General features: G+C 48.3%; 1 protein-coding gene across 1 annotated transcript in view; it reads right to left on the reverse strand.

The window, feature by feature from the left end:
- The window catches only part of MMP24 (matrix metallopeptidase 24), a 163199-nt gene that overhangs the window by 4460 nt on the left and 132806 nt on the right, over window positions 1–25933 (reverse strand). Inside the window, exons 6-7 of the mRNA XM_039497805.1 lie at window positions 10470–10684; window positions 7873–8011 (exon numbers count right to left, since the gene is read on the reverse strand). Of these exons, the coding sequence (XP_039353739.1) occupies window positions 7873–8011; window positions 10470–10684 (354 nt within the window). The remainder of the gene's footprint in view (window positions 1–7872; window positions 8012–10469; window positions 10685–25933) is intronic.

Consider the following 25933-nt stretch of genomic DNA (forward strand, 5'->3'; position numbering starts at 1 on the left):
ATAGTATTCAACCCTGCCTGTTTCCTGTGAAGGGGTTCTGTGTTTTGTCTTACTCATTCCTACATTCACTCCCAGACAGCTATCTGGCCGCTGCCCTAAGTACAGTGCATCCTTCCTCTAACAAGCCCCCGGGATCCAAGCCAGGGGCTGGAGCAGCTCTGAGCCCCCACCGCAGACCCAGGGCTGGAGGATCTGTCAGCCCTCGCTGCAGCCCCAGGGCTGGAGGTGGGATCCAGGGACCAGGTTCGTTATATTCTCATTATTCTGAAGGCCATTATAGTGAGGGTGTCCTGTAGTTCCCAGCTCTCCCTACTGGTGGCACATTGCTGCACACACCATGGAAGAGAGGTAATCATAGGGCCAGCATATGGAAGAAGGTGGCTGCATCCTAAAAGACATGTTGGGTCACATGCAGAAGTCAGAGGCCATTCCTCAAGTGAACCCCCAAGACTAGCATCAGCCACCTCACAAGCAAGTACTGTGGCAAGTGGCAAACTGCTGTGGTGAGAACAAGAAGTGAATTCCATTCCCCTGCCTGCTTTAGCTTTCCTGTCGCCTGAGACTCTTCCCCCGTTAATGATTTTGACAAGAGGGCTAAACGAATGATACAGTATAACACAATATGGTCAGACTTCCAGGAGCCACTAGAGGGCTGGGGCTGCACAGCTTTCCAGCTCCTTTCCCCACCTCCTAACGGTCACAACCAGCAGCCACGGAATTGCTTTTTTTCCAGCTAATTTGTATTAGAGATTATTCTACCACTCTTTGCTTCTAATGCCCTTAGGGCTGCTGCGCTGTCTCCAGACTTTCTACACAATCCTAAGAAGCAGAAGCCGTTGCACAGGATGGCTGACCAGGGAGATGGGCCCCTCTGAGACTAGATGAATTTATGGACTGGCTAAAACAAGTCTCAAGTGGATAGATTATGTGAAGCTATAACCCGAGATCATAAATCTTAGTAGTACACTTCAAGCTGACTTGCAAGACTTGGCAGCAAGACTAGAGAAAGCTGAGAACAGCCTCTCCCTGCTAGCCGACACAGTGAGTACTAGGAACAGAACTGCACAGCCACAGGAAAGACCTATTAAAGCACTGCAGGAGAAGGGTATTGATCACGAGAGGGAAGTGCCAGGAGAAACAGTCTGAGACTTGTGGGGCTGGAAAAAGGGAGGCCTGGGGTATTTTTATCCACCATGCTGCCAGGGCCTTTGTCTCTCCCCTGATCAGAACTCAAGATATTAAGAGGAGCTCACCATCCCCTTGCACCAAAACCCCCTCCAAATGCAAAGCCCTGGGCAATAATTGTAAGCAGGGCCGGCTTTAGGCACCAGCAAAGCAAGCAGGGGCAGCACATTTGCAGGGGTGGCATTTTCTTTTTTTTTTTTTTTGCTTGTGGGCTAGCCATAGCGCTCCATAACACTCACTTCCTCCGCTCTCACAAAGTGGGGGACGATTGAGGCTGAGGTGAGTTAGGCGGAGGAACATCTGAGCAGAGGGTGGGAAAGGAGCTCCCTGGTAATGTTTAGCCAGTGGGTAGGGAACTCTTTGCACCCAGGAGGAAAGAGCTGCTGCTCTCCTTCCACTCGCTGGCTCTCCCCTGGCTTCCTTCCTCTAGGCCTGTATGTATCTCCTGGCTAATTAGGCTGGCAGCTGTTTCCTATTTGCCAGTCTGGAGCAGGTTTCTCTAGCCAGCTCCAGTTTACCTCCCTTAGTTGGAGCTGGCAGGACAGAGGGCTGGCTCAGGAGTTCCTGCCCAGCACCCTGTCACACCCGCATTATCTTTTACCTTTCCTGGTCTGCCTAACTCTCTCCGTTTCCCCCGCCCCGTTCACATCTCCGGGGTGGTGAGGGGGAACCCAGACACACCTTTCCTAGATCTGTAGTTAACTGTGGCCCAAGCAATGCCACTACTCAGGTACCTGATAAAGAAATGTTTGACGTAAGCACTCCTTATGCCTAATATTATAAATTGTGTTTCCAGGAACATCAAAGTGATGACTCACCCGATAAAAAGAAAAGAATAATCACTCAATTAGAAACACTGAAAGCAGATATTATCTTCCTACAGGAAACCCACCTTCATGACTTGGAGGCAGAGAAATTTTGAAGGCGCTGGATGGGGAAAGGGGTGTTTAGCAACCAAAAGTGCAGCTGCTGTTAATGAGAGCTGTGAAGACTCAGCCCCTCTGGCAGGAAGGGATGAGCTCAGGGCTGGAAGGCAGCAGGCCCTGAATTTGAACTGTAGCTTTGCCAGATTCCATGGCCTTGGGAATGTCACTTTGTTTCTGTGTCAGTCCTAACAAACATGAATGAATTTATATTTGAAACACCCCTGTGAGGTAGGGTGGGAAAATGGCATAAAAAAGTCCTGCCCTGCCTCTCTGCATGTGCGGCGGGGTCAGTCAGCTAGGGCGAGGGCTAGATTCACAAAGGGACTTCGGCACCTAACTGCCACATTAAATCCCAAATTTAGGCTCCAGTGGTATTCACAAAATCCCCACTCAGCTGCCGCTGCCAAAGTCAGCAGGCACCTAAAATCACTCAGCACCTACATTTCTATTGTAAAGGTCTCCTAGGCACCTATGTTCCTGGCTCTGGATATGCACACTGCTGGCTCCCTCTAGGCACCCGGATGCGTAAGCGCCAGTGTGATGCACAAAGTGGGGGAAGATAGATGTTCCTCCACCTAACTCACCTCAGCCTCAGAGCAGAGGGTGGGAAAGGAGCTCCCTGGTAACTTTTAGCCAGTAGGTAGGGAACTTCCCCAGGAGGTGGGAGACCCTCAGTTCAAGTTTCCCCTCTATCTAAGGGGGAAAAGGGATTTGAACAGGGAGCTGTTACTTCTGAGATGCAGGCCGTAACCACTGGGCTGTGAGATATTCTGATGTGCAGTATCCTCAGTCTCTCTTCTTGAAGCTTCCACTTTGGATTAAATAAAGATTTAAAGCAGTGGGGCTGGACCGTGAGTCTCCCACTTCTTGGGGAGTGCTCTAACCGTCAGGCTGTAGGATCATTCTCTTGCTTGCTCACTCATTATATAATTGGAGCACCTAAAATTACTGGAGACTCTTGAAAATTTTGGCCATAATCTCCCAGTGCCTCAGTTCCTGGTCTGTGAAGCCCTCCCTAGGGTTGCTGCAAAGATAACACATTAATATTTGTCAGGCTCAGATACAACAGCAATGAGTGCTATCGAAAAGGCCGCAAGATTTCTTTCTTGTTCCCCCAGTTAGGAAGGAAGCCAATTATTTTTACATCTGGAGTCCACATAAGGAGCCAAATATAATGCTCTTGGTTGTGCAGAATGGGACAGGAAAAAATTAAATGTCCTAGAATTCCTTAGGTCTAGTTATCTCGTGCTCCCTCCCCTTCCTGTCCTGTTGAGAACAAAGATTTCTTTATAATCGCTCCTTTATAAAGCCTCAGTCATCCAGTTAGGAAACAGAAAAAATACCATGTGATTTGGGTGACCAATCATATGTAATATATAGGGATAACAAATAAGTGTAGTGGTTCAATTTATGGACAGTCCATAAACTGTGATTAATAAAGACACACACGATTTGACAAACATTTACAAATAGAGAGTCCTAAAAATTCTGTTTTGTTCACAGAACATTTGTGGGAATAAATGGGTTGGATAAATGATTCACTATGAACAGTTTGACCAACTGTATTGACAAACAAGCCTAGTCATTGGTTTACATTGTAGAGATTCTTCATGAGAAAAATTGCTGGTGATTTTTTTTTTTAAATGAAGACTTAGATTAGGTAGAATCTGAAGTAGATTTAAGGTTTCTTAGAGTCACTGTAATCTCTGCAGGGCACCTGCTGGAACTCAAAACAGTAATGAATATGACTCTGAGTAGCTTTAAAAGCTTTAAGCCATTATTCACAAGAGGGGGCCATATGTTAAAATTCTCACTAAGGCCCAGTTGGTAAAACTTGAGTTTTATAGAAAAAATACGTTTTTGACTTTTGAATGAGAAAGGGATTGTGGGAACAATTTTTGACAAGTGAGAAACACTGGTCTTTTTCTAAGTCCAATAATTTATAAGTGGATCATCAGGTTTGCCTCAAGAATTCCAAGACATTCTCCTCTGTCGTCAGGCTAAAAAGGGCTTGTAAGGATGTGTCATAATTACATTGACAATGGAATACTGCGGTGAGAAAGATGTGATTGAATGGCCTTGCCTCGGACGCTGTACAATCATCAATTATGTGGCTTCCCACCTGTCCCTGCATGCCGTACAGAATCACTTTCTTTGCCATTTAGGACGAGATCCACGCCAGACCACACAGGCATGACACATGCTGCAGCACGTTTACTGTACTGGTGACACTGCTGTATGTTTGGTTTTACAATGAATTCCATTCAGCCAACACTTTCCATCTAGAGATGGTCACCCCTGGGCCAAATCCTCCCCTCATTTCCCTGAGATCGGGAGTGAAGTGGGTGAGGCCGGATTTTTAAAGGGAGGAAGTTGCTTAAAGATACAGAGAGGTGCCTAGTTGGATTTTAAAAAGTGCTTAATTGCTCAATTCCATTGATTTCCTGACTTCAGTGGGAGTTAGCGCCATGGGGTTAGATCCACAGAGAGGATTAAGTCCTAGGCACCCCGGACCGCAGGCATTGTATGGGCAAGTTAGGGGCCTAAGAAAGAGATTCACAGAAGCCAGCGTGCTGAGCAGTGGGACATGCTGTGGAGAGGGGTGAGGCCTAAGCCCTGTCCATCTGTGACCAATGTGGGAATTTTGATGGTATTTTTATGATTCCTGCGTGTACCTCGGTTTTCCTCTAGGCTTTGCACTTCAGTTACTGACCATACAGGGAAGGGACCCAATGTTTAGCTGCCTGGGTCATTAACAAACTGACTAGAATCCATGTATGTGAATGGAGGCTTCTGCCGAGGCCTAGGCAGGGCATTCACACCTAGTGACCAACAGCCAAGGGGAGGAGATTTCCCCCCACCTCTCCACAGGGGCGGCAAGTTTGTAGAAATTTTGGTGGTTCCCAGAACCTGCCCCCCAAACTCCGCCCCCCCAAATGCTGCCCCCCACCTGTGTGAGGCTCTGGGAGGGAGTTTGGGTTGGGAGAGATCTGGGGTGCAGGAGCTGGGCTGCGGCAGGGGATTGGGGGGGCAGGACGGGTAAGAGGTTGGGCTCTGGGAGGGAGTTTAGGTGGGGGACAGGGGAGGGGTGCAGGCTCTGGGATGGAGTTTAGGTGCAGGCTCTGGGCTTGGGCAAGGGGTGGGGGTTCAGGAGGGGGTGAGGGGTGCAGGCTCTGGGGGAGTTTGGGTGCAGGCTCTGGGAGGGAGTGCAGAGGGCTGTGGTGCAGGCTCTGGGAGGGAATTTGGGGGCAGGAGAGGTGTGTGGGAAGGGGGTGGGGGTGCAGGCTCTGGGATGGAGTTTGGGTGCTATGTGCAGGCTCCAGGCTGGGGATGGAGGTGCAGGCTCTGGGAGGATGCTTGGGGATGGGAGCGGGTGCAGAGGGAGGGGGTGCAGACTCTGGGCGGGAGTTTGGGGGCCAAAGGAGGGGTGCAGGCTCTGGAAGGGGGTGGGAGGGTGCGGCACTTACCTGGGGCTCCTAGGCAGGGCGGGCTGGGGGTCTCCATGTGCTGCTACCCCCAGGCACTGCCCCCGCAGCTTCCCATTGGCCGCAGGGGCACGTGGGGCAGGACTCAGACCCACCCTGCCCAGGGGCTGCATGGAGGGGCTGACAGCCATGTGGAGCAAGCAGGCAGGAAGCCGCTTAGCTCCGCTGCGCTGCCGGTGGTGAGTGGGGGCCCTGGGCTATTTTAAATGGCCCGGGGGATGCGCAGAGGTGGGGGGGGGGGCGCTCAGAGGATGCGCAGGGCGAGAGCGCCTGGGGGATGCACAGGGCAGGGCCGAGGGAGAGACCTGGCCTCACACAGGGCTGGAGCTGGGCCCGTGACTCACCTCTCTGCCAGGAAGCAGAGCAAGGGCCCCCTAGCTGGAGAACAGTGGGGAAAGGTATCAGGCTCTGTGAGCTCACGCGACACAGGGGCTCGCTCCTGGGACTGACAGACAAAGGGAGGGACAGAGTCAGATCTTTGGTCTAGACTGGAACATGTCAGTCAGGGGTGTGAAAAATCCACACCTCTAAGCAGCAGAGTTAAGCCAGCCTAAGTCCCTGTGTGGACAGTGCTAAGGTCGAAGGAAGAATTCCTACCTATTGGCTCTTGGGGAGGTGGATTGTCTATGCTGACAGGAGACCCTCCCCTTCGGTGTAAGTAGTGCCAACAATGAAGTGCTGCAGCGGTGCAGCTATGCTGCTGTGGTGTTTTAAGTGTAGAAAAGCCCAGAGAGAGGAAGGAAAATTGGTTCCTATGGTAGCACGGCCCAAGGGCCCTAGTGTTGGCCAGTCTGAACTCTGTCTTAACCTTTGCTTCTCTGTGGTAACCTAATGACTTTCAGATTCTGTAGGCCAGGACACTAACAATTGTTAACTTGTTTGAAAAGTCTGCCTGGCATTGCAAAGGGTAAGAACAAGCCTCCCACAGTGTCTGGCTTGGCTGGACTCACTGCAGGAGGCCACAGAGATTTCTGGCATCCAAAGGCCCAGTTTTGGAGGCCACGGGCCTGGCCTGTGGAACTGTGTGGACCAGCACACTAAAGGGGTCACTCCCAAGGGACTGGCTACAGGCTGGGGCATAGACCAGACCCTGTGAAGCCATGATACCCTCAAAGGTAGCTAGGTGCCTCTCTCTGGTCAGGATTCTCAGCCATCAGGCACTTAAGCCAGGTCAGCCATTTAGGTAGCCTGTGTCCTAGCAGCTGTGAGAGACAGACAACCCCACGCCCTTATAGCCAACTAGGGCACACTCCCAGAATGGGGGAGTCCCAGGTCCAAACTGCTGCTCTCCCTGATTCGAACCTCGGGCTCCCACATTTAAGTCAAGGTGCTCTAACCCTCAGTGTAGAGTGTCTGGCGTGGGTCTCTCTCAAGCAGCCCTGTTGAAGCTGTTCCACTTTGTATAACTAATGAAATATTCACTGGGAAAGTGAGAGACTGACTCCATAGCCTCGCGCTCAGAGCACTCACCTACACGTGGGAGAGTCACATGACAGTGGATTCAAGTCCCCACGCCAATAAGTCTTTATACAAAGCACGAAGGCTTCAACAAGAGATTGAGAGAAGCCCCCCAATGGACCCACTAGCCTTTCATGTAAGAGCTGTGGGTTCAAATCTCTGTTCCAACTCAGGTAGAGTGGGGATACAAACCCGGCTTTCCCACCTCCCACGGGAATGCTGTAGCCACTGGGCTTTTGGGGCTACTGAACACACCCGCCTCTCCATTAGCCCCCTAGGACCTCTGCCTACTGGATCAGGCTCTGTACAAAAGGCAGCGAGGGGAATGCCTATTTTGAGAATCCCACCAGGGCTTAGGCATAAGCCAGGGCACCAAGCAACTCAGGAGCATCAGGACTTAGGCAATTTTGCATATTCCCACTAGCAGAGCCTTAGGCACCTCTGAGGATTTAGACACCAACAGGGTTAGGCTGCAGCTGAGCAGGGTTTTGAGGCCCTGGTGCCTACAGGGGCAGTTAGGCACCCAAGTGCCTTTATGGATCTAGCCCACAGTGCATGTGAAAATCCCAGTAGACACCTAGCTGCATCTTCAAGCGCCCAAATACCTTTTAGCGTCTGGCTCTGAGTAATTAGAAGTGAGGGTTTGTGAGGAGTCCAGTTACCTCTCTTTGTGGCTTTCCACAAATGGTTCCAATATGAGATACAGTTCCCACCAATACAATGTTACAACAGACAAGCAGCAATCCCATTTGTCAAAGCTCGCCGCAGAAAGAGGGATTAGAACAGTGATGCAAAATTGCATTGTAAACATACTTTACCTTTAAAGAAAACGAATTTCCCATCAGATCTCTCATAAGCAGCATCAATCTTTGCAGGGAGGCCTTTCCAGAACTGTTCAATCTGCATGGGATACCCCTCCTGCACTCGGTTGTTGCGCAGACGCCAAAACCAACGATCCTAGGAAGAGAAAAAGGGCTCTTGGGGTGTCTGAACTTTTATACCCTGCATTCAACCACTAATTAGACCATGAAATGGCCCCAGATGCCATAATAACAAACTTGAGCGCTGTGTAGTTGCACTGATCTTGAGCAATGACTTCATTCCAACCAGATTTGGCTAAGTTTATAGGAAGATGCTTTCTCTTAGCATTATAACAAGTTAGGGACTGGTACTAATCATTACTATCCTTTAATCAGTGTGTGTGTGTGTGTGCACGCGTGGGTCCATCCCACATACATGGCAGAAGACAAGATACCAGTACTTGCAGGGCCTCCAACGCATATTTTTCCAGAATTTACAATGAACACTCATGCAGTTTATCAAGATCATCAGTGCTGAAGGGGGTCATTTAGTCCATCGTCCTGCACAATGGCTGGGGTTACTTTATGACATGTTCCTACAGGTGGTTACAAATGTTTTGTGGGAAATGTGTTCTCCTAATTTGAGTGATTCATTGGGTGGAAGTGGGCTATTCTCAAAAATTGACAAGAAGAAAATTTCTCAAAAAGAACAGGAGTACTTGTGGCATCTTAGAGACTAACAAATTTATTTCAGCATAAGCTTTCGTGGGCTACAGCTCACTTCTTCGGATGCATAGAATGGAACTCATTCTATGTTCCATTCTATGCATCTGAAGAAGTGAGCTGTAGCCCATGAAAGCTTATGCTGAAATAAATTTGTTAGTCTCTAAGGTGCCACAAGTACTCCTGTTCTTTTTGCAGATACAGACTAACACGGCGGCTACTCTGAAACCCATCCCATTTCTATTACTCCAGTTTTCAAGGTCCTCCAGATCTTCTTGTATGATATTCTGATCCTCTTCCATACTGGCAATACCTCCCAACTTTATGACATCTACAAATTTTATTAGCACACTCACACTGTTTGTGCCACAGTTAGTACTAAAAATGTTAAATAAGATTGGTCCCAAGACTGATCCCTGAGGAACTCCATTAGTGACCTCCCTCCAGCCTGACAGTTCACCTTTCAGCATGATCCGTTGCAGTCTCCCCTTTAAGCAGTTCCTTATCCACCTTTCAATTCTCATATTAATCCCATCTTCTCCATTTTAACTAATAATAACCAATAATTAATGGATGTATAGTACTTGTAAATTCTCAGAATATTCATTCTGTTCTCCCAGAGGACTTGCCATATTTTTCATATAAATAAAAAGGCTGAATCCCTTAAGTATAAAAAGGAACTCAACCTTAACAATGACGCTGAGACTGGCACCTCCATAACAAATATTTGAGCTTTAGGATCTAACCCAACTCTAAGAGCTAGATCCACAAAGGAGAGTACGCTAGTAGTTGCCACTTTAAGCACTTATATCCAAAATTTAGATCCCCGAAACCACTGCCTAGCCCTGAATTCCTGCTGGTAAAGTCCCCATGGTGCCTAAATTTGCATCAGTGGACATGCATTTCCCCACTTAAGTACCGACACTGTTGAGCTTCTTGGTGGCTGACTCACATCTAGGTCTCATCAGGATCCTCAAACTAAGCATTCTCCCCCATGTCTCCCCTGCCAGGTCTGATCTGGTCGCTGTTCTCAGAATATGCTTACACCCCCAGAGACCAGCAGGTTATATACCCACTCTTGACAAAAAATTGTAGTTTTTTTAGAGAGGCCCTTTCCCTGCTTTATCAGTCCCTCCAGCCATCTCACAGCAGTGCTCGGTAATGTGCTCAGGGAGGCAATGTGGGCTAGTCAATACAGTACTGGACTGGGACTCAGAGATCTGTGTTGTATTCCTGGTTCTGCCACTGGTCTGCTGGGTGACCTTCGGCAAGTCATGGAGCTTCTCTATGCCTGTTTCCCCATGTATAAAACAGGTATAATGAAACTGACCTCCTTTGTAAAGTACTTTCAGTTCTACTGATGAAAAGAGCTAAGTAGTAGTAAAGTAAGATGTCATCAAAATGCTGATGTATTCTAGATACAGATTTGTTAATATAGCTTTATCTGCTATGTAGGAAGAATTCCACTGAACAATGAATTAGTGAAAGAAGGGTGCTTCTCAACTGTAGATTGCATGGCTGTTCAGAAGAGTCTGCTATCTGATATTTTTGCTTTAAAAACATTAAACAGAACCTGGTTTATTTTTTGTCAAGGATGCAGGTAATTCTGAAGGCAAAACAAAATTATGAACATCACAAAGAACACTCTTTCATTTATGCCCTTCTCCTTAGGCACCATACCAAGTGTTAGTAAAGTATTTTCGAATCTGCTAAAGCTTTCCTTTCAAAATTCTCATGCTCATTGATTATTTCAGTTATACATAATAGAAATGTTTTCAGTAGAGCAAAGTGGTACCATAAAATAGCTGATAATGTGTAATTATTTACACGTACTATTCTTTTCCAGGATATAAAGCTTAAACAAAACATCATTGGTAAGACAGATTTAGTACCTTGAAAACAAACATTTCTCCTCTAAACAGAGCCACAGTGTTAAAGTTGCCATCACAGATGTTGGGTTTCATGCCTGGAGTTGATGGCCTATCACCTAAAGGTGGCCTGGGGGGTCTTGGCTGTCTTTCATGTTTCCTTTCTGAAGGGGAATGAATCCTGCGCACAGGAAGAGTTGGTAAAGGTCTGGTGGGCTCCAGTGGCTCAGCAGGTGGACCTAAAAAACAAACGAAAACTGATTAGAAAGGTGAACAGTTAGAATGCCCGTTTTTAGTCGTAGGACATTTGAAAGCCAACACATTGATCAAATATTCCTGCCCAGGGATTCACCAGAAATCTCTCACTCATTCCTTCAGGCAGGCCTACGCTAGAAGTGCTGCACTGGCACAGCTGCACCGCTGTAGTGTGTCTGGTGAAGACGCTCTATGCCGACGGGAGAGCGCTGTCCCGGCGGCAGAATTACTCCACATCCGCAAGAGGTGGAAGGTATGTTGGTGGGAAAGTGTCTCCTGCTGACATAGCACCGGTGCGGACAGTGCTTAGGTTGCTGTAACTTGTGTCGCTTGTGGGGGAGGGGGGATGTCTTTTTCGACTTAAACAGCAGTGTAGACCTGCCCTTACACATTGCACAGACATAAGCAGCAGTTGCCAGACACAGGAGAGCTGGAGGAGGGGAGCATTCACCTAACTTGAACTATAGGACTGGTGCTTCCAGGAAGAGTAACAGGAGAAAAGTCAGAGCTATTCTGAAACAATAAGAATTTAACATGAGTTAATGTATTGAAGTGTCTGTTCACAGATGCAAGGAGTATGGGAGATAAGCAAGAAGGAATCTGAAGTAACAACGCCAACTACAACTCCTGCTGTGGGGAGAGGCAATAGCTATTTAATGGCACCACAGAACAGCTGAAGTCAGGAGGTGAAAAATAATACAGTAGCCAATGGAAAGGGCAAGGGATGCAGAATGCAATTACCCCAGTTCAGTTAAGCCAGGCTATTGGGTTTAACACCCCTGCTTGCAGAAAAATACCATGGGATCGCTAATGGACGTACATGATCAGGACTAATTCAAATGATGGCAGCTCCCGCACCACACCGTCCTTAACGCCCAGTCTGGGGAACTGGTCAGAAAAGTGACACCACTGCCACTGCCTTTCATAGGTTTCCAGTTTGAGCACTTCTGTGATCTGACCGAATGACGGCACCAACATGCAGAAACATTACGTACTGTAAAGATATACAATGAGCTCATTGCTATGTGGAAACCTGTACCCTAAACTGTACAAGGCAATAAACATCCTTCTGAGCCTGTTAGATAGAAATGCTGTTAAAAGTGAGAGGAAAAACTGGTACCAGCTGGATGAAGCAAAAAGGACTGTGATAAAGGCTCAGCCATGCTCCTGGCAAGGTCTCCAGTTGGCACAACAACAAGCTGAAAGCTCCTAGACATTGGGGTGGGATGGATTCTGGAAATGCTTATAGCTGGAAACCCCCAAATGTGTTTTGCCTGGTTAGTTTCAATAGGCTGCCACTCCCCAGCTAGACAGTGCTTATGCAGGGGTCACTTAAGAGCCAGTGGGGCGAGCAGACTGGGAGTGACCTTCATCATCATGGCTGCTGCTGCCCCTAACAGACTGTCTCCTGGGAGGGACCCCAGCATCCACCATGATGCCAATGGGTCTGTGTTGCCCTGATCTGGAAAGACGTCCTGACCAGGCCATAAAGAGGGAATCAGATGGCATCACCCCCTCCACAGATTAATTCCTGAACAACACCTAAGGCATGTGCCTGAGGTTCCTGCTCTCATCCCCTCCCTTGTGTATCATTTTCCCCCTCACCTTATTTCTTCTGGGTACTGACGTTATCTTTTGGGCAGCTGTCTAATAAGCAACAGGCTTAGGCACCAAGCTGACGCCACCCTTTGCAATACTGCTGTAAGCACAGGACCAGGAAGGCAGCTAAACGCAATGCTTTAAACTCCCTGATGCTGGTGAACGTTTGTCAGATCTTGGGGTGGCTAATAAAACCATGACCTAGGCCTGTAATTTCCCAGCAGAAAGCACCAGCGGCAGAAGTTGCAACTGTCTTTGCTATATTTTTCTGTCTCATTTTGTGTGATTTTGCCTAGTTTTGTTTTAAAGAAAAGAACTAGATTTATGAACAAATGATGAATATGGGGGTTACCAGGGTGCTCTCCCGAGGTATAAAGTGTCACATTCAGGCCTGATAGGAGTTCCTGTTACAAACAGGGAATTCTTTGCCAGTTGGCACTGAGGGATTCTTAGTGTCCCACCCTGCCACACCAGTAAATCCTCTCCGCAAACCCACAGACCTAACTCACTCCCAGGGCCCACCCCTACTCCCTTGCTGCTGACAGCTCTGAGGACAGTCCCATGACTCTGCAGGCCTTCTTCACTAGAGGTTTTTTTTTCTCCTTCAATTCTGCCATTTCTGTGGCCAACCAACAATACAGTACTTCCACATTTTTTTCATGGGGGGAGTTCCTTAGGAGGGGATCAGCTAAATGGAAAGAGAAGGGAGGTGAGGGGGATGGGGCAGAAGAGTGTAAGAAGGGCAGGTGTGGAGTGAATCTGAGGTGAAGAGACTGAGGAGAGATGGGGAGGACTGGAGCAAACAATTTATCAGCACAGGGCAGAGTCAGAACTTTCTACAGTTTTGACTGGAATTTCCAAAGGTGAAAAAGGTCCCTGCTTTGGTTGCATCTGTTCCTACTGGCTGGAGTCTCTGGCTAGCTCGTCTTTGCAGTTTTGCTCCAAGGCCACATAGGGTCTGTCTACACTGCAATTAGACACCCGCAGCTCGCCTGTGCCAGCTGACTCAGGCTAAGGAGCCATTTAATTGCAATTCGGGCTTGGTCTGCAGCATAGGGGCAACTTTCCCCAGCGCTGGTGGGTGCTCGTGCCCCCCCCCGCCCCTGGCCCTGCCCCAACTCCATCCTTTCCCTGCCCCTGCCCCACTCCCCTTCCAACCCTTTCCCCAAAGTCCCCTCCCCGGCCCCTGGCCCTGTCCCAACTCCACCCCCTCCCTGCCCCTATAGGACCCCTTCCCCAAATCCCCGCCCCGGCCCCGCCTCTTCCACGAGTGCACTGCGTTCTCCCTCCTCCCCCCTCCCTCCCAGCCGTGCGAAACAGCTGTTTCACGGTGCAAGCGCTGGGAGCCAGGGGGAAAAAGCGGGCACGGGGTGCGCTCTGGGGAGAAGGCGGTGGTGGAGGCGAGCTGGGTGGGGGGGGCGGGGAGCTGCAGCACCCACTAATTTTTCCCTGTGGGTGCTCCAGCCCCAGAGCACCCATGGAGTCGGCGCCTATGGTCTGCAGTGCAAGCTCTGCAAGCCTCCCACTACGCAGGGACCTAGAGTCTGGGCTTCAGCCCAAGCCCAAACGTCTACACTTCAATTAAACAGCCCCTTAGCCTGAGCCCTGCGAGTCCAAGTAAACTGGCATGGGCCAGCTGCGGGCCAGAAAGGCATTCGGTCTGGATTTGAAGACATCAAGAAATGGAGAATCCACCACTTCTATTGGTAGTTTTTTCCAATGGTCAATCACCTTCACTGTTAAAAATGTGTGCCTTGTTTCTAAGTTTATTTTGTGTAGCTTCATCTTCCAGCCACAGGTTCTTGTTATACTGTTATCCTCTAGATTAAAGAGAACTATAGTACCTAGTATTATCTCCCCATGAACATACTTAGACTCTATAATCAAATAAACTTACTTTTCTTTTCGATACGCTAAACAAATGGAGCTCTTTAAAGCTCTCTCACTGCAAAGCATTTTCTCAAGCCCTTGAATCATTTTTGTGGCTCTTTCTCCACAAGAAGCTCACGGTGAGTTGTTTGTCCACTGTGACCCCTAAACCCTTTTCAGAGTCACTGCTTTCCAGGACACAGTCCCCCCATCTGGAAGATATGGCCTGCGTTCATTGTTCCTGGATGTGTAACTTTGCACTTGGCTGCATTAAAACATATTTTGTTTGAAGTGGTCCAGTTTACAAATAGAACCCAATTATTCTGTATGATTGCTCTGTCCTCATTATTATTTATCACTCTGCCAATCTTTGTTTCATCTGTAAATTTTATTAGCAGTGATTTTATATTTACTTCAAAACATTGGTGAAAATATTGAATTTCATTGGGCCTAGAACTGATCCCTGAAGAAGCCTACTGGAAACACCCTTATTCAATGATGATTCCTCACTGACTGTTACTTTTCTGAGATTTGTCACTTAGCCAGTTCATAATCTATTTAGCATGTACTTTACTGATATTGTATAGAGGTAATTTTTAATCAGAATGCTGTGTGATACAAAGTCAAATACTTTACAAAAGTCTAAATATATTACATCTATGCAGCTATTGTAATCTTCTCAAAGAATGAAATCAGATGTTTAACAGGACCTATTTTCCGTAAAGCCATGTTGACTGTAATTAATTATATTCCCAACCTTGAATTATTTATCAATTGAATCTTGTATCCATTTTTTTCATTTTTTTGCTTGGGACTGATGTCAGGCTAACTGTCCTAGTTACCCTGGTCATTTCGTTTGCCTATTTTGAATATTGGAACTGTAACAGAATGTACCCTTGTATTCACACTCCACACATAGAATCATAGAATCATAGAATTCAAGATCAGAAGGGACCATTATGATCATCTAGTCTGACCTCCTGCAAGATGCAGGCCACATAAGCCGATCCACCCACTCCTGAACTCTCCCTTGACTCTGCTGTTGAATGCTCCAGATCATGATTTAAAGACTTCAAGTAGCAGATAATCCACCAGCAAGCGACCCCTGCCCCATGCTTTGGAGGAAGGCGAAAAACCTCCAGGGCCACTGCCAATCTACCCTGGAGGAAAATTCCTTCCCAACCCCAAATATGGCGATCAGCTGAACCCCGAGCATGCGGACAAGACTCTCCAGCCAGACCCTCTGGAAAAGGCTAACAATATCCCAACATTGACCCTTTGTACTAATTACCAGTGTGGCACGTTATTGACCTATTGACTAAACCCGTTATCCTATCATACCATCCCCTATTGTATGCTATTGTAACAATCATTTGAAAACTCATAATTTGCTGATCAGTATCATCTTGATAAAATATGTGTTGCAACATTGTTTGTGAAGTTATAAGATTCCACTAAATGGTGTTATTAACACTTATTCCAAACAGAGGTTGGCAAACAGGTCTGTCTCAAAGAAAGGAATGTGTGCTCTGCTTAATTTGTATTTAAGAGTAAATGAAATCATCAAGCAAGCAAGAAAACAAAGAACGCTCAAACCAGTGAGAAAAAAACAGCAGGGAACATCCTTCCACATAGACAGTTTGTCTTCTGGTACCCAACTGTAAATGTTTTTCAAGAGGGGTACAGAAACTATAAAAAGGAGAGACAGACACCCAGGACACCCAACCCCCCCACCCATCGATTCATAGCACGTGACGCGACAAAGGAAGCATTCATTAGACTCTGGAAGAAGGGGTCCTGACCTAAGAAAAAACGGTTACCTATCGTTGGTAACTCTTGTTCTTTGAGATGAATTGCTCATGTCCATTCCATTCTAGGTGTGTGCACACTCACATGCATGGCCGTCAGAGATTTTTGCCTTAGCTGTATCCATAGGGCTGGCTGTGGTGCGCCCTGGAGTGCCAAACTCATGCCACGGTATATCAGGTGCCACCAGCCCCGCGCCCTCTCAGTTCCTTCTTGCTGACAACTCTGACAGAGGGCAGGAGGGCAAGTAATGGAAGGGACATGAGCAACACATCTCGAAGAACAACAGTTACGAAATGTAGGTAACTGTTTTTTCTTCTTCGAGTGCTTGCTCATGTTGATTCCATTCTAGGTGACTCGCAAGCAGGATCAATGGAGGTGGGCTCAGAGTTCACCATCATGCAGTTTGTAGCACAGCTCTGCCAAAGCCGGCATCATCCCGAGCTTGCTGAGTCAGCGCATAATGTTAAGCGAATGTGTGGACAGACAACCAGGTCACGGCCTGACAGATCTCTTGGATCAGCACCTGTGTGAGGAAGGCTGCCAAAGATGCCTGTGCCCTAGTCGAGTGAGCTGTCACTATCGGTGGCGGGGGCACCTTTGCTAGGTAATGGTAATAATTGGAGATATACCAATCTCCTAGAACTGGAAGGGACCTCGAAAGGTCATCGAGTCCAGCCCCCTGCCTTCACTAGCAGGACCAATTTTTGCCCCAGATCCCTAAGTGGCCCCCTCAAAGATTGAATTCACAACCCTGAGTTTAGCAGGCCAATGCTCAAACCACTGAGCTAACCCTCCCTGCTCGTAGCAGTAGCAGATACAGGCTGTGATCCAGAAATATATTCTTTGGGCAGAGACAGGGCAACCTTTCATCCTGTCTGCGATCGCCACAAACAACTGCGTTGACTTACGGAATGACTTCATTCTGTCTATGTAGAAGTCCAGAGCCCATCTGACATCCAGGGCATGCAACCTGCGTTCCTCATCCGTCGTGTGGGGCTTAGGACAAAGGACCAGCAAGTATATATCTTGACCAGTATGGAACTGGGAGATGACCTTGCATAGAAAGGCCGGGTCCAGACGCAGCTGAACCTTGTCCTTATAGAAGACTGTGTAAGGTGTTTCAGATGTTAGCGCTGTGAAAGCTATTCGGTAGCCACCCCCTTATTAATAGTTTTGCAAACGGCCAGTAGGTGGAGGCAGAAGCCTCCAAAAGGCATCACGTACACAGTACCTTGAACTTTACAATTAATCTTCCTTTTGCTGCCAAAGGCAAAAAGAATCCTGCTTCAAGCCAGTTTTTCCTGACCAGATAACGGTTTTACGGGGTTCAGTAACCACCAATGAAGTGTTAACACAGCATGGTCTTTGTCTGAAAGTGTATAAAAAGCTTGTGAAACTTGTGTGCAGTAGAGTCTTCTGTATCTATTACAGAGCTCTCCTTTCTTCTGCAGAATAAAGCATTTTTCCTTATCCCTGTCAGGCTGTTATTGGCTCTCAGCTAGGCAGACCCAATATTTCAGTAACAGCGCTCTGATTTCGGACATTCGAGGAGCTGAAGTTATGGCAACTAGGAAGGAGACCATCCAGGAGAGAAGCAAGAGGGAGCAGGAAGCTAGGGGCTTGAAGGGGGGACCCATGAGCCGTGACAGCACAAGATTTAGGTCCCAAGTGGGTACCGGATCCCGGACATGCAGGTAAAGGCACTCCAGGCCCTTCAGAAACCATGCCGTAATAGGGTGGGTGAAGACTGACCTGCCTTGAAATGGAGGATGTAATGCCAAAATGGCCACCAGGTACAACTTGACTGAAGATAGTGACAAGCACTGGAGCTTAAGGTGCAGCAAATAGTCCAGGACATCCTGCAGTGGGGCCTCCTCCACATGGATGCGACGATCCGAGGCCCAACACGCAATTCGCTTCCACTTTGCCACATAGGTAGCTTGGGTCGAAGGCTTCCTGCTGCCCAGCAAGACTTGCTGGACACCAGAGGAACATCGTTGATTCTCTCCACTTACCCACACAGCTGCCAGGCTGTCAAGTGCAGCGCCGCCAGGTTTGGGTGCAGCACATTGCTGTGATTCTGGGACAGCAGATCCAGCCGAAGAGGCAGCTGCAGGCTGGTGGCTGCTGACAGACTCAGCAGCATGCCTAACCAGTGTTGATGAGGCCACGATGACCTTGGCCCTGTCTTGCTTCACCTTCAGGAGGAACCTGTGGATCAAGGGCACCGTCAGGAAAGCGTACATCAGCACTCCCGACCATGAATTCAGAAAAGTGTCCGACAGGCAGCCCTTGTCCCTGCCCTGCAGAGAGCAGAACACATGGAACTTCCAGTTCTGCCTGGACATGAACAGGTCCACCTGGGGATTCCACCACTTGCAGAAGATCAGACTGACTACCTCTGGAGGGAGTGACCATTCGTGGTGAGATGAGAAGGTCCTGCTGAGGCGATCCACCAAAACATTCTTGGTCCCCGGCAGGTGGGCGGCCACCAGGTGAATGGTGTTCCTCACGCAAAAGTCCCAGAGGCTGAGCACTTCTTGATAAAGGGCTGAAGACCTGTCGCCCCGTCTGTTGATGTAATACATCGGGGTAGTATTGTCCGTCAGGACCTGCACCACTTTTCCCCTCGAGTGGGGCAAGAAAGCCTGATAGGCCAGTCGAACTGCCCTGAGCTCCCTTACATTGATGTGGAGGGTCAGGTTGGGTTGTTGCCAATGACCCTGGGTGTTGAGCTCGCCCAGGTAGCCTCCCCAGCCCAAATCCGAAGCACTGGAGACCAGGGTAAGAGATGGGGTTGGAGACACAGAGGGAACTCCTTGGAGCACAGACCTGGGATTCCGCCATGAGTCCAGCAACAGTAGGACATGGCTCGGTACCATGACTACGTGGTCTAGAGGTGCCTGCTTGGAACATAAGCTGAGGCCAGCCACGTTTGCAGAGGCCTTATATGAAGATGGGCATAGCTGACCACATACGTGCATGTGGCCATGCAGCCCAATAGTCGCAGACGTGTGGGCCGTGGCGAGCAGGTGGGCTTGTATGTGGGAGACTAAGCCTGCCATAGCCTGAAAACTGTGCATTGGACTAGTGTTAACATGGACTTTTCCGCATTTATCAACAAACCCAGGTCCACTGCAGGTGGAACACACCAGATCAAGGCTCCTTTGTACCTGTTCCGGAGACCTGCCCTTGATGAGCCAGTCATCGAGATACAGAAAGATCTGGACCCCCTGACATCTGAGGTAAGCTGCCACTGGCGCCACGCATTTTGTGAACACCCTGGGGGCCAAGGACAGGCCAAAAGGTAGCACCATGAACTGAAAGTGTTGCCCGGCTACTATGAAGTGCAGGAACCATCTGTGTCCTGGGAATATGGAGACATGGAAGTACGAGTTCTTTAAGTTGAGCGTGGCAAACCAGTCCCCCGGATCCAGGGAAGGGATGATGGAGGCCAGGAAGACCATGCGGAATTTCAACTTCTTGAGAGACATGTTGAGGCTTCGCAGGTCCAGAATGGGTCTGAGGCCCCCTTTCACCTTCGGGATTAGAAAGCAGTGGGAATAGAATCCTCTTCTTTCCATATCCTGAAGAACATTCTCTTCAGCGCCCAAGTCCAGGAGTTTCTCGACCTCCTGAATGAGGAGATGCTCATGAGAAGAGTCCCTGAAGAGGGATGGGGAAGGGGGGCGGGAGGGAAGGGCGGCCAAGAATTGCAGAGTACAGCCACAATCAACTATGTCCAGGACCCAGCGGTCCAAAGTAACCCTGGACCAGGCCAGACAATAAGGGGAGAGGCAGTCGAGGAAAGGACGGGAAGGATCTGGGCAGATGGCTGGTGTGTCGCTCCCGGGTGCACCCTCAAAATGAGCGCTTCTGGTCCCCTTGATGCTTAGCTGGGCCAGGCTGCACAGGAGAGCGGGACGACGACACACGGCGGTGGCTAAACCTGGTGGTCCTTTTCTTGTAGGCCCTTGACGAGGCTGCCCCTGTCACAGTGGCAAAGGAGGCCAGAATGGCTGCCTCGAAATCCAAGAAGTGTGCATCCCCAGAGAGCTGAGAATCACCCATGTGTCCTTAAGGCTGTGCAGCCGCACATCTGTCTGGTCGGAGAAAAGGCCAACACCATAAAATGAGAGGTCCTGGATATAGGCCTGCACCTCCTGGGACAGGCCTGTGGTCTGGAGTGAGGAACTGCGCTTCACAACCACTGCTGAGGCGACCACCAAGGCAGCCGAATCAACCGCATCCCAGGCCATTTGTGGGGAGCACTGAGCACAGGCCATTGGTGTGTGTGGAAGCAGGGAAAGAATTAACAAGGATTTAAAGGGGATTTTACTGTGTGTCAGTCAGTTAGCAAGAGTTAGGCTAGCTGTAACCCTAATGACGTGAGATTTGTAGAAGCATGGATAGTGTGAGGTGAGAGGAAAAGAACTGTGTAAAAAGTTATTACGACCTTGTACTGATAACCAAATATGCAGGCTTGTGTTTTCTAGGAGTGAGAAAAATAAGATAGCAGAATGGCTTATGTATAAACAAAATGTAGTTGTTGCTCATTATTGTCTGTATTATTGCTAGTTATTGTCTATAACAAAGGTATAAATGCTTGCTGTAATTGTTTACCAGTTGAGAGACCTGTCCAGGACTGGGGCGACCCTGTGTCCTAGGGCACTCCCTCCCTCCATTGTAATTACTGGAGAAATAATAAAGTATTTGATTTTGCTGCACCCAAAGAAAAAGCGAGAACTGAGTTTTTCTCTGACAATTTGGGGACTCGTCCGGGATGGCAACGCCCATGGACCCACAGATGGCTACTACGGATCGTTCCCCTTCGAACTCCATGGCGCCACAATAGAGGTAAGAGACCTTTTGAAATCTCTATTGGGGTGTCAGAGGAGGACTGTCTGTGGGGACGTCTGTCTCTGTTGGGCTCACGCCATCTGAACTTATTGACTGTGCAGCAAGATCAGATGCAGAGTGGTATTGGGGAAAGGCCCCAAAAAAGGTTAGTTTATAGCAGTGTTGGGAACTGCTGAGTTGGCCAACAACGTAAATGCATAAGGTAATGCATAAGGTAATGCATAGGTAAATGCATTAGAATGCACCGGTGCTGAGGGGTTTTTACCGCCTCAAGAGGGGTTGTCATACCGCCTCATGGTATTGGTCCGGACCAGGTAAAGATGCATCGTGGTTAAAAAAAAAAAAAGGTAAAAAAGAGGAAAAAAGGAAAAAAAGAGGCCTTGGTGTGTGTGTGTACACCTGTGTGAGTGACTGTTACCGGAAGACGCCCAGAGTACCCTGTGAAGCGAAAGCTCGTGACCTGGACTACTCTAACGCAAGCCCGGTAACTAGTGGATCTTTAGGAGATCCAACCCACGGTGGATCCAACCCTCGCATAGTCCGGCGAGGAAGCTACCTGGGTCTAGGAGTGTGAACCCATCTTCCCTCCCCTTTCCCTTCCGTGTGGGCTACTGACAGTCTGATCATCTCACTGGATGCAATCAGAGTAAGCGGCGCAGTCTCCCAGAGACTAGCCGACACTCTTTGCTGAAGGGAGGTGTAGGAGAGTTGTGGTCATCCTGGTTAGTCTCTCCTGTGTGAGTACCCTGTAGGGAGAGATCCTCAGTTTATGAGCCGCTAGCGCGGACAGGGCACCCCCCCCCCTGTTTGTGTGATTGGAAAATGGGGGAGGGACAGTCTAAACATTTCGCCTTACCCCCTAAGGGTACCCCAGCATATTACATGTACGTACATTATGGTCCTAAAACCTGCAGGTATTTAAATGATTGGAATCTGTACACGCGTGAAAATTCATTTAAACAATGCCCATTAGAAGGTACCTTTGAGTTAGATAAACTTACATACCTCAGAGGAACCCTTACTTCACAAGCCTCTGATGTGCAGTGGGAGCAGTTTATGTATTGGTGGGAGGAAGCAACAAAGAGACTCCATGAGTCTCGGGTGCGGAGTCTAAAGGACTCCCAGGAAAAATTAAAAACTGAAGTACAGGATTTGAAACTTAAATGTAAGACATCCAAATGTCTTCCTGCTCGAGCAAATCCCTCTGCTTCTCTTTATCCCCAATTAGTTAAGGCTGAAAGTGAGGAGGAGACTGCTGAGGACATAGTGGATTTTTTTAGCAGCATTCCACAGCCACAGCCAGTACCTACCACTGCCCCCGCACTCAGGCTATGCCAGCGGTGGTAATATCGCCGCCGCAAGTATCAACTGCACAAATTGTTCATTCTCCTTCTTCGGAAGAATTCTCTTCTTCACTACTGAGTGATCCCAGTAGCCCAATCAACCCTGGTTCTTCTGATAACAATGCCCACTACTTTCTTAGAAGCACGGCACAGACACTCCAGGCTCCTTTGAGAGACTTGCCTGGAGCTGTAGGGGGGTTAGTTAAGGTGCATGCCCCTTGGACACCTGGAGATCTTAGAAACTTGGTAAAAGAATTTCCTAAAATCAGGGAGGAGCCAGAAAAGTTTAGAGAAGAGCTCCAGACAGTGATTCAGTGCTATAATCCATCTTGGGCAGATATTAATCAACTTTTGCGAGCGGTACTGCCAGCTGAAGTTCAACAACGGCTTATTAGACAGGCAGCTTGGCCTGATGCCGACCCTGGAATTGAGCGTGAATTGAGAGAGGCTAGGAACCGTCTCTTAACCTCTATTACGGAGGTTTGTCCTAAGAAAACAGATTGGACAAAAATTACTAACTGTAAACAGAACAAAGGAGAGTCCCCTGCTGATTATCTAGATAGACTGACAAAGGTCTTTGAACAGCATTCGGGAATTGCTAATCCAGCTGAAAATGCCAGAGAAGCGGTAGGAGCTACTTTTGTTCAGGGACTCTTACCAAAAATTCAGCAACCATTAAGAACTATTTGTATTGGCTGGCAAACTAAACCCCTTTCAGAATTGGTGACAGTTGCCAATCATTGTACAGCTTGCATAGAGCAGAAGAAAGAAAATACTGAAACAAAACTTATAGCTTTGCAATTACAAACTTATCAAAACAGGGGCCGTGGGGGAATAAACAGAGGACGAGGATGAGGTCATGGGCGAGGTATGGGAAGGGGTCCCTCGTATCCTGCCCAGAATCCTGCCCCGACTGGGAGCACTGCATGCCACTTTTGTGGTCAGGAGGGACACTGGAGAAATGAGTGTCCAAACCGACTATCTCAAAACCCTCCTCTGTTCCCAAATCCTGAAACGCCTGCTTTTTCCCCACAGAATACCCCTTACTAGGACAGCCTGAGAGAATGTAACTGCATCATGAATCCTTTAATTCCTATTAATCAGGAAGGCCCATATGTTAATTGTAAAATTGCAGGAAAATCTGTTACTTGTCTTGTGGATACCGGAGCTAGCAGATCTGCTTTGAGATCCTCAGAGTTTCCCTCTGTTCCTTTGTCAGCGTTGTCTGTTAATGCTGTAGGCATTTCAAACTGTCCTGTTTTGCATCCTGTCACAAAACCCCTTACTGTTTTGCTAGGGCCCCTCGCTGATGAGCATGCGTTTTTGCTCAGCCCCTCCTCTCCCGTGAATTTGCTGGGAAGGGATCTGTTGTGTAAATTAGGTTGTACCATTTATTGTACACCAGATGGCGTATTCTTACAAGTTCCTGATGAGAATACTAACCTGGTGTTGGCCACACTCCATATAGCAGAGCCAGCTAAATCAAAGACACCTCTCAGCCCTGACCTTGTGCATTTGTTATCACAAGTGCCCCCCCATCTCTGGTCTCATCATGCAAATGAAGTGGGACAGATTAGGACAGCCGAGCTGGTTAACATTCTTATTGACCCTGCTAAAACTTTGCCAGGAGTTCCACAATACCCACTGTGTCCTGAAAAAGAGGACTCACTGTGTCCTGAAAAAGAGGACTCCAGTCATAGAGTCTTTATTACAACAGGGTATTATTGTTCCCACGATTAGTTCTTGTAATACTCCTATCTTTCCTGTAAAGAAGCCAGGAAAGAACACCTATCAGTTTGTTCAAGACCTCCACGCGATTAATGCTGTTGTTTTGCCTTCTTTTCCTGTGGTTCCAAATCCAGCTACAATTCTTTCTTGTATTCCACTGTCAGCCACTTATTTTACTGTTGTGGATTTGTGTTCAGCTTTTTTTTCTATTCCAATTCACCCAGATAGTCAGTATTTATTTGCCTTCACTTACAAAGGATGTCAGTATACCTGGACCAGATTATCCCAAGGGTATACTGAGTCTCCATCCCTGTTTTCCCAGATCCTAAAGAAGGATCTGGATGATGTGGTTTTCCCCGGTAAATCAATGCTTATACAGTATGTGGATGACCTTTTGCTGGCATCTTTCTCTTTTGAATCTTGTAAAACTGATACTTTGACACTTTTAACTGCTTTAGCTGCCAAAGGTCACAAAGCATCCCAGAAAAAACTCCAACTGTGTCAACCCAAGGTTCATTAGCTTGGTCATGATATTTCTCACGGCACGCGTCATTTGTCAAATTCTCGTATTTCAGCTATTTTAAATATGCCTAGGCCTGGTACTATTTCTCAAATGCGTACTTTTCTGGGCATGACTGGGTACTGCAGACAGTGGATTTTAGGTTATGGAACAGTGATTAAACCCTTACAAGATCTGACTAAGTCAGGTACCCCTGAGCCACTTCGTTGGCCCCCAGAGGCTGAGAGAGCTTTTGTTGCTATTAAACAGAGATTATCCAGCGCACCGGCTCTGGGGCTTCCTGACTATACTAAACCATTTACTCTTTTCTGTCATGAGCGTAATGGGTTTGCTTTGGCTGTACTAACGCAAAAGCACAGAGATAAACACCGTCCCATTGCTTATTACAGTACTACCCTAGACGCTGTGGCAGTTGGATTTCCCCCTTGTTTGCGAGCTGTGGCTGCAGCAGCCCTTTCTGTTCAGGTATCTGAATCTATTGTTTTAGGATCTCCTTTGATTGTTGCTGTTCCTCATGCTGTGGCTGCACTTTTGTTGAAATCTAAGACACAGCATTTATCCACTTCTCGTCTGTAGCAGGGTGGACCCTGCTCCGGGGTTTTAAGGGGTTTAAAAGTGGCCTAGCAGGGCTTGAGAGCTGCTGCTCCAAAAAGCTGGGCTGATTGAGGAAGTGGCTGCAGCTGGGGGCCACGCCCCAAACTGAGGAGCAGGGCCTTATAAGAAGGCAGGGAAGCCAGGAGCCAGACAGTCTCTCTCTGATGATAGAGAGAGATGGACCTGGCTGCTTAGGGCTTGAAGCTAGATACCCGAGTGCAGCAGGGCTGGGGAAGGCTGAAGAGCCGGGGAGCTTCGGCCTAGAAAGCCCCAGGCTGCGGCCTAGCAGTGGGCCAAAGGTACTGGGGGTTGCAGAGGGCAGACCAGGGGTAGGACAAAGCAGCAGGTCCAAACCCTCCTTGCCAGGGATGAGTTGGCTGAGACTGCAGTCTGCCCCAGAGTGTGGGGCTAGACAATGACTGGCAGTAGCCAAAAACTGAGGCAAGGTAGGGATAGAGGGTGAGGGTTCCCTAAGGAGGGGAGACCCAGAGAAAGGGGTTACTGCTAGGGGGCAGCACCCCATGTAGAAGGGCACCGGGTCCAGGGAGGGACACGGGGGCCTACGAACAGGTGGATCACCGGCCTGCAGAGGGTGCTCCAGGGCTGGACTGAGCTAAATTCGGAGAGCTACCAGCAGGAGGCGCCGCAGGGGTGAGTTGACCCGTTTACATCGTCTTACAAAATATGAGCTCATTTTGCTATCTTCATCTCATATTACTTTGGCTCGTTGCCCTGTTCTTAATCCAGCCTCTTTGTTGCCTGGGCCTGAAGACGGAGAACCACATGATTGTGTGTTTGTAACATCTGTCCTTACTCGTCCTAGAGATGATTTACTAGATGTGCCTTTGCAAAATCCTGATCTCCTTTATTTTGTGGATGGCTCGTGCTTACGAGATTCTAAGGGTAAATTG

Source organism: Mauremys reevesii, linkage group 13 (genome assembly GCF_016161935.1).
Source record: "Mauremys reevesii isolate NIE-2019 linkage group 13, ASM1616193v1, whole genome shotgun sequence".
Lineage (NCBI taxonomy): Eukaryota > Metazoa > Chordata > Testudines > Geoemydidae > Mauremys > Mauremys reevesii.